The sequence below is a fragment of the Hordeum vulgare genome, chromosome 5H (genome assembly GCF_904849725.1).
Source record: "Hordeum vulgare subsp. vulgare chromosome 5H, MorexV3_pseudomolecules_assembly, whole genome shotgun sequence".
Classification (NCBI taxonomy): domain Eukaryota; kingdom Viridiplantae; phylum Streptophyta; class Magnoliopsida; order Poales; family Poaceae; genus Hordeum; species Hordeum vulgare.
The window spans coordinates 500,404,863-500,418,629 of NC_058522.1; the positions used below are offsets into that span (position 1 = coordinate 500,404,863).

The 13,767-nt window shown below is 40.5% G+C and overlaps 1 protein-coding gene across 1 annotated transcript; it reads left to right on the forward strand.

The window, feature by feature from the left end:
* Positions 1 to 7,627: 7,627 nt before the first annotated feature.
* Positions 7,628 to 13,099, forward strand: LOC123398997 (wax ester synthase/diacylglycerol acyltransferase 11-like). Its single transcript, XM_045093434.1, has 7 exons — positions 7,628 to 7,921; positions 8,110 to 8,718; positions 8,907 to 8,973; positions 9,077 to 9,150; positions 10,825 to 11,040; positions 11,181 to 11,318; positions 12,932 to 13,099. Exons 1-7 carry the CDS (start codon positions 7,628 to 7,630, stop codon positions 13,097 to 13,099), a joined length of 1,566 nt encoding a protein of 521 aa, XP_044949369.1.
* The last annotated feature ends 668 nt before the right edge of the window (positions 13,100 to 13,767 follow it).

Below are 13,767 nucleotides of genomic sequence, written 5' to 3' on the forward strand. Positions count from 1 at the left end.
GAGATTCGATGAATTGTGGGTTTATGTTCAGATTATCTATGAATATTATTTGAATCTTCTCTGAATTCTTATATGCATGATTTCATATCTTAGCAAGTCTCTTCGAGTTATTGGTTTGGTTTGGCCAACTAGATTGGTAATTATTGCAATCGGAGAAGTGATTAGTTTTGGGTTCAATCTTGTGGTGTACTCACCCGGTGGCAAAGTAGGGGTAGCGAGGCACGTATTGCATTGTTGCCATCGAGGATAAAAAGATGGGGTTTTCATCATATTGCTTGAGTTTATCCCTCTACATCATTATCTTACTTAATGCGTTACTATGTTCTTCATGAACTTAATACTCTAGATGCACGCAGGAGTCGGTCGATGTGTGGAGTAATAGTAGTAGATGCAGAATCGTTTCGGTATACTTGACACGGACGTGATGCCTATATGCATAATCATTGCCTTGGATATCTTCATAGTTATCCGCTTTTCTATCAATTGCTCGACAGTAATTTGCTCACCCACCGTATTATTTTCCTTCATGAGAGAAGCCTCTAGTGAAACCTATGGCCCCGGGTCTATTTTCCATATTATACTTTCAGATCTATAAACCAAAAATACCAAAAATATATTGCTGCCAATTACTTACTTTTGTTTTACTTTTAGATCTAGCAATCTTTTATATCTATCTGTATCAGATCTCATCCTTGCAAATAACCATGAAGGGAATGACAATCCCTTTTTAGCGTTGGGTGCAAGTGTTTGATTGTTTGTGTAGGTGCTAAGCTTGGGGCCTTGCTTGTTCCTCCTACTGGATTGATACCTTGGTTGTCAATAAACTGAGGGAAATACTTATCTACTTTGCTGCACCACCCTTTCCTCTTCAAGGGAAAACTAACGCAAGCTCAAGAAGTAGCAAGAAGGATTTCTGGTGCCGTTGCCGGGGAGGATACATAGCAAGATAAAGCTTACCAAGTACCCATCAAAAACTCATCTCTTGCATTTACTTTATTTGCCATTTGCCTCTAGTTTTCCTCTCCCCCACTTCTAAAACGATTTTCAGAAAATACCAAAAAGATTTGCCTTTTTATTCGCTATTCTTTCGTTCGTCTTTTCATTTGGTTTCTTGTGTGCTAGATCTATTCGTTGCCACCATGTCTGAATTTGGGGAGGTTTACAATGAAAAGGATAGTAATAATCTTGAAGAGAATAATGATTCTCATAGAGAACCTACTATAAATCATACAAAAAAAATTCCGCATAGGTAGCGGCAATATTATCGGAAAATGTGTTATTCAGGATTTCTTTACTTGTGCTGGTACGCTACCTACTTTAGGAGGGTATATGCTCAATAAAACTAATAGTCTTGAGGACTCCATAACACTACTAATAATTGAACTTGAGAGGCAATTTGTTCATATGCATCCTTGCATACAAAGGATTTTTCTTGAGTTCTCTAATATTCAGCTTGCTTCCGTTAAGCGTGCTGCCACTATATTTCTAGCCCATGAGTTTAGATTCATCATGAAAGAGGCTAGTGAATTTTTTCCTTATTATAAAATTAATTGTGGATGTCCCCTCATAGAGGAGATCCTTTTTAATCAAGAAGAAATAATGAGATTGTAGTCTCCGATTATGTTGCTTATAACAAAAAAATTGAGAAAAAGGGTTCCTATTGAGGTTTTGGTTGATAAGATTTCTGAAATCAATGATAATTTTTCTATACAACATAATGGATTAGGCTTCATACTAAGAGATAGATTTATGACCTTCCACCAGAGGAAAGCCTACAATGATGAATTGATTATACACTATAGAGGGCCGAAGGAGGAACCTATTCCTCCCGCACTTGATCTTAAGGATCCTTATCCTATTAAATTTAGCCCTTTTGATTACTTATTCTTGCCACAAAGGAAACTTTCTGCTGAAAGAAGGAAGTATGAGATGAGCATTGATGAGCTCCCATACTATTATGACGATACCTAAATCTATTGCATTATGCCTAGCTAGGGGTGTTAAACAATATCACTTATTGGGAGGCAACCCAATTTTATTTTTATGCTTTTTTTTGAGTGATGAACACATTATTACCTCTTTAATAATTGTGTTTTCTTGTTTTACTTAGTGTTTGAGACAAGTAAGACCTTTGGAATGGTCTATGGTGTTTGGAAGTTGATTTTGCTAAAAACAGAAACTTTCGCTCTCATTACAGGAATTTTGTAAATTCACTGGAACATGAGTTCGATATGAATTTTTTACACAAGATTTATTTACAAATTTCTATGATTTTCCTAACTTTTCATAAGTTTTGGTGTTACATAAGTATTCGAAGTTTATAGATTTCTACAGACTGTTCTGTTTTTGACAAATTATGTTTTCTTTGTGTTGTTTTCTTATTTTGATGAATCTGTGGGTTATATGAGGGGTATGAACCATGGAGAAGTTGGAATACAGTAAATATTTCACCAATATAAATAAATAATTAGTTCACAATAGTACCTAAAGTGATAATTTATTTTTCTTATACTAACGGATCTCATGAGTTTTCTGTTGAGTTTTGTGTTGTGAAGTTTTCAACTTTTGGGTAAAGATTTGATGGACTATGGAATAATGAGTGACAAGAGCCTAATCTTGGGGATTCCCAAGGCACACCAAGCCATATTCAAGGATACCAAAGAGCCTAAGCTTGGGGATGCCACGGAAGGCATCCCTTCTTTCGTCTTCAATCTATCGGTAAATTTACTTGAGACTATATTTTTATTCACCACATGATATGTGTTTTGCTTGGAGCGTCTTGTATGATATGGGTCTTTACTTTTTAGTTTTCCACAATCATCCTTGCTGCACACATCTTTTGAGAGAGACACACTGAATTGTGAATTTATTAGAATACTATATGTGCTTCTCCTATATCTTTTGAGCTAGGCAATGTTGCTCTAGTGCTTCACTTATATCTTTTAGAGCACTGTGTTGTTTTATTTTATAGAAATTATTAAACTCTCGTACCTCACTTATATTATTTTGAGAGTCTTAAATAGTATGTTAATTGGTTTATGTTATGAATTTAGTCCTAATAAAATAGGCATCCAAGAGGGATATGATAAAAAAACTTACATATTAAGTGCATTGAATACAATGAGAACTTTGATTCCTTGCATATAGTTTTGAGATATGAAGATGGTAATACGAGAGTCATGCTAGTACGTAATTGTGAATTGGAAGAAATACTTGTGTTAAAGCTTGTGATTCCCGTAGCATGCACGTATGGTGAACCATTATCTGATCAAGTCGGAGCATGATTTGTTTAATGATTGTCTACCTTTGTGTAGCTCGGGGTCACGCGATGATTAACTCCTACCAACCCTTCCCTTAGGAGCATGCGTCTAATACTTTGCTTCAATAACTAATAGGCTTTTGCAATTAGTATGTTCGTTCTTTATGACTAATGTTGAGTTCATGGATTATACACACTCTCACCCTTCCACCTTTGCTAGCCTCTCTAGTACCGCACACCTTTCGCCGGTACAGTAAACCCACCTTCCTCAAAACAGCCACCATATACTTTCCTCAAAACAACCACCATATCTACCTATTATGGCATTTCCATAGCCATTTCGAGATATATTGCCATGCAACACCACCATCCCGTTGTTTTTATGACATCACTTCCATATTGCTTATAGAGTCATATTTTGTTCTAGATATCGAGTTGTAATCTTCGAGTTGCAAGTAAATAGAAGTGTTATGATTTGCATTACTAGAGCATTGTCCCGTGTGAGAAAAGGATGATGGAAGCTATGATTCCCTCACAAATTGGGATGAGTATCCGGACTTTACAAAAAATAAAAGAGGCCAACGAATCCCATAAAAAATTAAAAGAGGCCAAATATGCCCACCATTCAAAAAAAGAAAAAAAATGAGAGAAAGAGAGAAGGGATAATGCTACTATCTGTTTCCACACTTTTGCTTCAAAGTAGCACCATGTTCTTCATATAGAGTCTCCTATTTTGTCACTTTCATATAACTAGTGGAATTTCATCTTTTGCACAACCACTTACTTTTCTATTTGAGCTTTCATACACTTATAGCTCTAGTGCATTTGTTGCATGGCAATCCCTACTCACTCACATTGATATCTATTGATGGGCATCTCCATAGCCCGTTGATACGCCTAGTTGATGTGAGACTATCTTCTCCTCTTTATTTTTGCAACCTCCACCATATTCTATTTCACCTATAGTGCTATATCCATGGCTCACACTCATGTATTTCGTGAGATTTGAAAAGGTTTGAGAACATAAAAAGCGTGAAACAATTGCTTGACTTTCATCGGGGTTGTGCATGATTTAGATACTTTGTGTGGGGAAAATGGAGCATAGCCAAACCATATGATTTGTATGGATAACTTTCTAAGGCCATGTCATTTCGAAAGGACACAATTGCCTTGTTAGTATGCTTGAAATATTATTGTTTTTATGTCAATATTAGACTTTTGTTTTGAATCTCATGGATCTGATTATTCTTGCTAGAGTAAAGAATATTACATGGATAAACATGTTAGATAGCATTCCACATAAAAAATTCCGTTTTTATCATTTACCTACTCGAGGACGAGCATGAATTAAGCTTGGGGATGCTTAATACGTCTCCAACGTATCTATAATTTTTGATAGTTCCATGCTATTATATTATGTGTTTTGGATGTTATATATGCATTAATATGATATTTTATATTATTTTTGGGACTAACCTATTAATCTAGAGCCTAGTGCGAGTTTCTGTTTTTTTCCATGTTTTTGAGTATTGGAGATAAGGAATATTAAACGGAGTCCAAACGAAATAAAATCTCCGAAATGATTTTTCTTGGACCACAAGAAACCTGCCCGACTTGGAGAAGGGGGCAGGAGACTTGTCGGGAGATGGCAAGCCTACAGGGTGCACCCCCCCCCCCCCCGGGGGGGGCGCCCCTGGCTTATGGGCCCCTTGTAGGTCTCCTAACCCTAATATTCATCCTATAAATTCCCAAATATCCCCCCAATACCAGAACGAGACCAAAATAATACTTTTCCGCCGCTGAGAGCCTCTATTCCCGTGAGATCCAATCTGGGAGCCTTTTTCGGTAATCTGCCGGAGAGGGAGTTGATCACGGACGACATCTACATCAACTTGATACGTCTCCGTCGTATCTACTTTTCCGAACTCTTTTGCCCTTGTTTTGAACTCTAATTTGCATGATTTGAATGGAACTAACCCGGACTGACGCTGTTTTCAGCAGAATTGCCATGGTGTTGTTTTTGTGCAGAAATGAAAGTTTTCGGAACGTCCTGAAAATTTACGGATATTTTTTCTGGAATAAAAGAAAAATACCTGCGCAAAGATCCACCGAAGGGGGCGTGCCAGTGGGCCACAAGCCCACAAGTCACGACCACCCCCTATGGCCGCGCCATGCAGGCTTGTGGGGCCCATGTGGCACCACCGCCCCCAATCTCAGCTCTATATCTTCCGTTTCGCCCGGAAAAAAGTCAGAGAGAAGGTTTCATCGCGTTCTGCGATACGGATGCGCCGCCACATCCTGTTCTTCATCTCGAGGGCAGATCTGGAGTCCGTTTCGGGCTCAGGAGAGGGGAAATCGTCGCCATCGTCATCATCAACCTTTCTCCATCGACAATTCCATGATGCTCTTCATCGTTCGTGAGTAATCTCATCGTAGGCTTGCTAGACGGTGATGAGTTGGATGAGATCTATCATGTAACCGAGTTAGTTCTTGTCGGGGATTGATCCCTAGTATCCACTATGTTCTAGATTGATGTTGCTACTACTTGGCTATGCTTAATGCTTGTCGCTAGGGCCCGAGTGCCATGATTTCAGATCTGAACCTATTATGTTGTCGCCAATATAGTGTGTTTTAGATCCTATCTTGCAAGTTGTAGTCACCTACTATGTGTTATGACCCGGCAACCCCGGAGTGACAATAGCCGGAACCACTCCCGGAGATGACCATAGTATGAGGAGTTCATGTATTCACCGTGTGTTAATGCGTTGGTCCAGTTCTTTATAATAAGGAGAATCTTAATATCCCGTAGTTTCCATTAGGACCCCGCTGCCACGGGATGGATGGACAATAGATGTCATGCAAGTTCTTTTTCCCAAGCACGTATGACTACATACGGAATACATGCCTACATTATATTGATGAACGGGAGCTAGTTACATATCTCTCCATGTTATAGTTGTTACATGATGAATCACATCCGTCACACTCATCCATCACCGATCCACTGCCTACGAGTCTTTTACTTTTGGTCCTCGCTACGTTACTTTGCCTAGGCTTGCACCTTGCTACAAAAGGGATTGGGCCACTTTGCTGCTACTGTTGCTACTGTTGTTACTTTGCTGTTGCTGCTACTGCTGCTCCTTGCTACTTCGTTGTTACTTGTTGCAAGACTTTTCTGGAGCCGTAGCCGGGGAAGCATTCTTCTCAAGAATAATCCCCCGTCAACGTGCTATTTACTGGCGCCATTGATACAGCAGTTAGGAATAGTCTGCCGTCAACAGATCGTTTCTGGCACCGTTGCTACCATACTACTTTGCTACTGATACTTTGCTTGCAGACACTAATCTTTCAGGTGTGGTTGAATCTGACAAACTCAGCTGCTAATACTTGAGAATATTTTTTAGCTTCCCCTTGTGAGCGAATCAACAAATTTGGGTAAAAAAATACTCTACCCACGAAAACTGTTGCGATCCCCTACACTTGTGGGTTATCAAAACCTTTTTCTGGCGCCGTTGCCGGGGAAGTACAGCTATATTCTCTGAGTCACTTGGGATTTACATCTGCTGATCACTATGAGGAATCCGAAAGATCAAAGAACTAAAATCTTGCCTTTCACTACGAGGAGAGGTAAGGAACTGACATATAGCTCTGCACTTGATTCACCTTCAGTTTTGAGTAAGTTTGCGACATCACCTCCTAGTTTAGCTTAGTATTTATTTAGTTCTTGTAAGGGCTGCACTCAAGCAAATGGCAGCAATTCATCTTCAAGCTGGTCTTTCGAGCTTCGATCCTCCTCGAATTCGTCTGTTGGGACGGAGTCAACAGAGTTTCGACGTAAAATCATGTCGTCTCATTGGGGGAGTGAGGTTTGGGTTTCTTGGATCTGGCGTGAGACACTTCAGATTGATGTGAGGGTTGAGCAGCGACGACTACACCTCCAGGGTGCTGGTCCTTAAGAGTACATGCACGGACACTTCTCGGCCATCTAGTCGGCTACCGTATGGGGGCGACGAGGGGGACCTGTCGACGGCTTGTTTCGACGAAGGTAATGATCGTTCAATGGTACAAGGATCTCAATGTAATTTTAGTATGTTTGGATGTGCTTTGTACTTCCATAACTTATACGACAGATATTTGTCATTTTGCAATTTTTCTTCTTTGCAATGTGGGACCACATCGCCAATGGACGTGAGCCCCTGATGTGTCCTCCCCAACAACAACAAGCCGGGTAGTGATGAATCCAGGTTCCATGTACGATGAGCCTTTTAAGTGTGTGCTAGTATGTGCTGCTCTACACCTAGCCACTCCATACGTGCAGCGATCGATCCAGTAGCTAGCAACTCTTCTTCTCTTGAAACTAAAGTAGCTATGGGTAGTGCTGATAGCCCCTCGGTAGCAGCTCTACCAACAAGCGGCCGGCTATTCCCGGTACGCACGCCAAGGTCAGCACCGGCCCCCGGCAGCAACTACGAATCGACGATGACGGATGATTCCTTGGCGGCGGCGGCGGCCGAGGAAGAGCCTGTGAGCCCTACTGCAAGACTCATGGAAGATATATACATCGTTGTTACCGTCGGCCTTGGCTGCCCCGTAAACCTTCCCGTCTTCAGCGCCGGCATCGCTGCCCAACTTGCCCGATACCCGCGCTTCAGCAGCATTCAGGTATAGACTCTTCTTACTAATGAGGGCCGGCACCTGCAACTACAACGAGGCGCTAACAGTAGGCGCCAGGCTCTAATTCCTGGCTGTTTTTGTATTCTCTATTTGTTCCATATTGGAGTAGAACACTAACTATAGCCATAAATTGAGCCTAACCATGAGCGTGCGTGTGACTGTGACTACATACAAAGGTCACAGATGAGTACAATGGTGGCAACCCACGGTGGGTGCGCACGGCGGTGAACGTGGATGACCACATGATCGTCCCGACGCTGGACCCCGCCGCCATGGAGGCCGACCCGGACCGGGCCGTTGAGGACTACAAGACCTCGCTGCCCGCGCTCCCCATGGACCCCTCCCGCCCGCTCTGGGAATTCCACTTCCTCGACTTCCCGACCTCCGAAGCCACCTCCACCGTGGTCATCCGCGTGCACCACTCCATGGGCGACGGGATGTCGCTGATCACGCTTCTCCTCGCGTCCGCGCGCAGCGCCGCTGACCCGGCACGCTTGCCGGCCATGCCGGAGCAGCCGTCGCGCACGGGCGCCATCTATACGCCGCGGCCGCGGTCCGCCGGCTTCCTGGAGTCGTTCGTCATGCGGATCTGGCTGTATCTCATGCTTGCATGGAACACCGTGGTGGACGTCATCTTCTTTGCTGCGACGATTTTGTTTCTGAGAGACCCGGACACGGTCTTCAGACGCGGGGATAGTGACGTTACGTTGAAACCCCGCAGGCGCTTCGTCCACCGGAGCCTTAGCTTGGACGATGTCAAGTACATCAAGAATGCCATGAACTGCGTAAGTACATCTAGAACTGCGTAAGTACAAGCCTATAATCCTCATGAATGTTAGTATGATTCTGAAGCAAATGTACGTACGGCATCCTTCGAGCCACATACCTTCTACATGCCGTACGTATGCTAGCCCGTGCCCGTCTGAAGATTCATTAATTTTGTCTCACTACTCGCATTTTTCGGTTTCCGGAGACTGTCAATGATGTGCTAGTTGGAGCGACTTCTGCTGCTCTGTCCAGATATTACTTTCGCCAGTATGGTAAGTTATATATGCACGTCTGCCAACGTGCGAGACCGATTTGTTGCACGATTTGCTATACACATTTGTGTAACTTGTCTTTAATTTCTGTTATGTATTATAGGTTACTCCAAAACAAGGAAACTATGTTTGCGCTCTGCCCTCTTTGTCAATACAAGGCCAACAGCTAGCCTACAAGTAAGTTCTTTCATGATCTAAGAATTTTCAAATGCATGCCACTAATTACCACTAGCTATTTTTTCTAGACATGCAACTATGCCACTAATGTCTATGCATAAGAGCACCATATCATCAATTCATGCATGTTACTTAGAAGCTATTTTTTGCATTAGATATTTTATTAAATATATATGTGTTTGTCGCTTGCATCATAACTATGTAGTTTACATTCACATTGACATTCTTTTAACAGTAATTCATTTTTATACCCTTTTTTATTGAGAGTGGATTTTCAGCTCCCGGATGCCTAGGCACCCTCTATGAACAGTAAAAGAAAATAGAAAACAAAATAAGAAAAATCTGAAACTTTGCAGCATCAAAGATGATGAAAGTTTGTAGGTGTTTACAAGTTTTCATGCCAAAAAACTATTCGAGGAGCTCTACACACGGAAAATATTTCAATGCTTGAAGTTTTGAGCACTTTTTAGCTATGATCTGAAACTTGTTTGTACATCTTTCGCTACATGATATTTTGACATGAAAACTTGTAGGAACCTACAAAGTTTGATCATCGTTGATGCTGCAAAGTTTCAGATTTTTTGATTTTGTTTTCTATTTTTTTGATTTTACTGTTCATAGAGGATGCCTAGGCACCCGGGAGCTATCACACCTTTCTCTTTTTTATTTATGTCATTCTTAAACTTGCATTTTCTTTACATTAGTTATAAATATTTTTGGCAACTTTTATGCATTATTTTAGCAAGTTTCCGGCAGCAACGCGCCGGGGCATCATCTAATTCATTTATATGTTTGTGACCCCAAATGATTACCCCTTTCTTTATGTACTTACTAGATGATGATGTGATAAATATATGCATAAACCGGTGCTAAAGAAACTAAAACTATTGCAAAAAATAGGATTGTTCTCATTTTACATTGAAAAACAATAACTCATATGCAGTATTTGATAAAATGATGTGTAAAAAAATTGTAGCATGCTTTACATGTACTCCATCCGTTACTAAATATAAGTGTTTTTTAGAGATGTCACTTGGGAACTACATACGGAGCAAAATAAGTGAATCTATATTCTAAAATATGTCTATATACATCTGTATGTAGTCTTCTAGTGGAAACTCTACAAAGACTTATATTTAGGAACAGAGGTAGTAGTTGCTCTAAGGATATGATGTTTATGCCCACAGCAAAAAATAGTGAAACAATGGGTAGATTGTGCACATATTGTAACTTATGACCACATGCATGACTTGATGATGTCACATGGTTACATGAGGAAAAATAAATACTTATGACCACATGCATGACTTGATGATGTGGCATGGTTGCATGAGGAGGAAAAATATGTAGTGGATTGCAACTATTTAAGAAAAAAAAAGATATGGTGTATTAGAACAATCTTCAATGTGCAAGTTTGATAATTACTTTGCAGAGAGTATGTTACTAAAAAAATATAAATCAAGGTACTTATGAAAGTCTGATTCCTGACAAACTAATTATATTATATATGTTCAACCGACCAAGTGGGTAGACAATATCGGAGTAGGCATGTAGCTAGTTTGATTACACATTTAATGAAACTTTACTTATTCGAATGTACGTTTTAGATCATATCATCACCAATTTGTAGCATATCACTATTTTAGTTTAATGTTTTCTTATAACTATGCACAGAAATATGTTAATATGATAGAATCTGGCAAGAGTAGCGAGGTGGCATGGGGAAATCAACTAGGCTACATCCTTCTTCCATTTCATTTAGCGATGCACGATGATCCACTTGCATATGTTCGCAAGGCAAAGAAGACGGTGGACAGGAAAAAGAGCTCACTTGAAGTTATCTTCACGTGTAAGATGAGTGAATTTTTCCTGAAAATGCTTGGTCTGAAGGTATATTTTCTGCCTTTTTGTACATTTTATTAAAAAAATAAATTACACAAAATTAAGAAACTCCTTGCTAAACAAACTAACACTGCTTTTAGTTAGTTAATGTCCATGTTTCTAATTGTTCAACTTGACAATCCAATCAGGCAGGGGCTTTTATCTTTCAACGTATGTTCACCAATACAACTATTTCGTTCTCAAACATGGTTGGACCAACTGAACAAGTAGAGTTCTATGGACATCCAGCGATCTTCATTGCACCTAGCATTTACGGAATTCCACAAGTAAGTCATTGACGATCTGACGTCAAGACCTTCCTTATTAAGAAACATGTTTGTTTTTGTCTAAACAAACCATCTCTCGGACAATCTACAATACAACAACATTTCTCCTCAGCTCCTCATGTGTCGCTTTTAAACTCAAAACCACTCTAGGTGACCTAAGTTATCAAAACCGCTCACACAAATTACTCTAGTTTACCGGACCAGAAAAAAAATGAGAATAGGAGCAGAAAACATCAACAAAAATATATGCATGTCTAATTTATCACTTCGCCATATAGTTATCTCCAAAATAATGATGTAGCTAGGATGAACTATACTCCAAGGTGGTAAGTAAAGCATGCACATGTTATTTGTTTGTGTCGCGGTCATGCGAGGATGAGTTGTAGAGTAGCTATTGTAGGGAATTTGTTGTGTTGAGGAAGTCGCTGTAATGAAGGTTGCTTTTTTCGCCACTTGGTTGTGGGAGTAGTTGTGAGATAAAATTCTAAAATGCCCTAGAGTGTTGGAATTATTGTTGATTCTAAGATAATAGACCCTTTTAGTGGTATTTTGACCGACAATGGATAATTTGATATATATTGGCGAATACAATATTTGGTAATCTCTCTCTTCCTCCCACTCTCTCTCATAGACCCCCTAGATAGTGCAAAGCTACCCAGGATGTCCAGAGAAAGGCCGACGAAGGGGGGGGGGTACAATTAGACCATATCTGCCTAGGGAAGGATGATAATGCCAGGATGTTAGAAAGCTTCACATGTCTAGGGACGACGAAGAAGGGGAGGAAAAAATGTGTGGACTCGGTAGGGTGGTGGCTGCATCCGAGCATGGTGATGTTGTAGCCGAGTGTGGTGGGGTGGAGGTGGTGTTTGAGTGTCGTGTGGTTACTATGGCAGTGTCCAACAAAGGCTCTGTCGCGGTAGCAGCGGCAGTGAAGACGATGGATAGGAAAATGATTTCACTCAGGAGGTGGAATGAGAGCATGATGCTCTCGTGGAAGCCTTTAGGTAATTCCAATGAAACGCTACTGGTAGCGCATGGAAAAGCAACGGCTTCAACATGAGTAACTCAGGAGATGGATGTGAGTTGTATAAGTAAAATCAGCTTTGGATTGTGGCCTCACAATAGGGTAAGAAAATTGTATTTGGTTAAGTTTCAACATTTTCCTGCGATAAGTAGGCTAGGAAACCCAACTAAACAACGCCATGTATAATTAGAACAAAGTTAAAAGGCTATTAAAGGTAAGGTGAGTTTTGCTCTAACACCTATCAATAATTGAATTTTAGAATAATGTGAATACGTATGTGTATCTGTGTAGTTGTATTTCCAATGAACTTCTTCTTTTGTGAGTGGTGAACTTGGACCCAAGAGCCAACAATGGATATATGCAATTTTAAGTACATATTTTACGACAGTTCATCACTAAATGATTCCCGAGTTATGGAGATGACTCAACCCTCTATGGGTTTAAAATCTACCAACCATGGTAGGCTCAATTCCTTGGGAAGTACAAGTAGAACTTCATAGCATAAAATAAAGTGAATGAAAGTAAACCTATAAATTTTAATCATTTGGCGAGCCTATTTCCATTTTAACCACCATGGTTTATTTTGCAGGCTTTAGGTGTGCACTATCAGAGTTACAATAGAACTCTTAAGGTAATTTTGTCAGTCAATGAGGAAATATTTCCAGATTATGCTCAACTTCTGGATGACTTTGCTCAATCATTCGGGCACATTAAGGATGCGGCTTCAAGGATTTCAACACCCGTCAAGAAAGAATAATTAACAATTGCATTATCATGATTTATAAAATTGTACTCCTATATATCCATTGTGTTTCACTACCAGACTAAGGTTATAAGAGATATGTATTAAGTAAATTGTTATCATTGAATAACAATTTATTGGGAGAGAGTATACATAGTATATCATTTATTCCAAGACCATGCTTAATCCATTATGTTCCTTTGTCGTGTCACTTTTATCTGTTTAACCCCATAGCTATTTTTTGGCAATTGACCCAAGAATGAATATGACGTCCTCCTCCTACGCGAGTCTATCTCCGCACATCAGACGCCGAGTCTCCCCTGTGCCACGCCGCCAAGATCTGCCGTCATCAGTTTGTAAGATGAAGCACCGCTCCACCAAAGAAGCCGTTCACCGGTCCCTTGGGCCCGAGTTGTAGGGGAACGTTGCATGGGAAAGAAAAAAAATCCTATGCACATACAGGATCGATCCATGGTGATGAGCGTCTACGAGAGGAGATATTGAATCCACATACCTTTGTAGATTGCTAAGCGGGAAGCGTTAAGAAACACAGTTGATGTAGTCGAACGTCTTCACGATACAAATTGCAAGCTGTCCCGCGATCCAATCGCGATCTAGTGCCGAACGGACAACACCTCCGCGTTCAGCACGAGTACAGCTCGATGACGATCTCCACCTCCTTG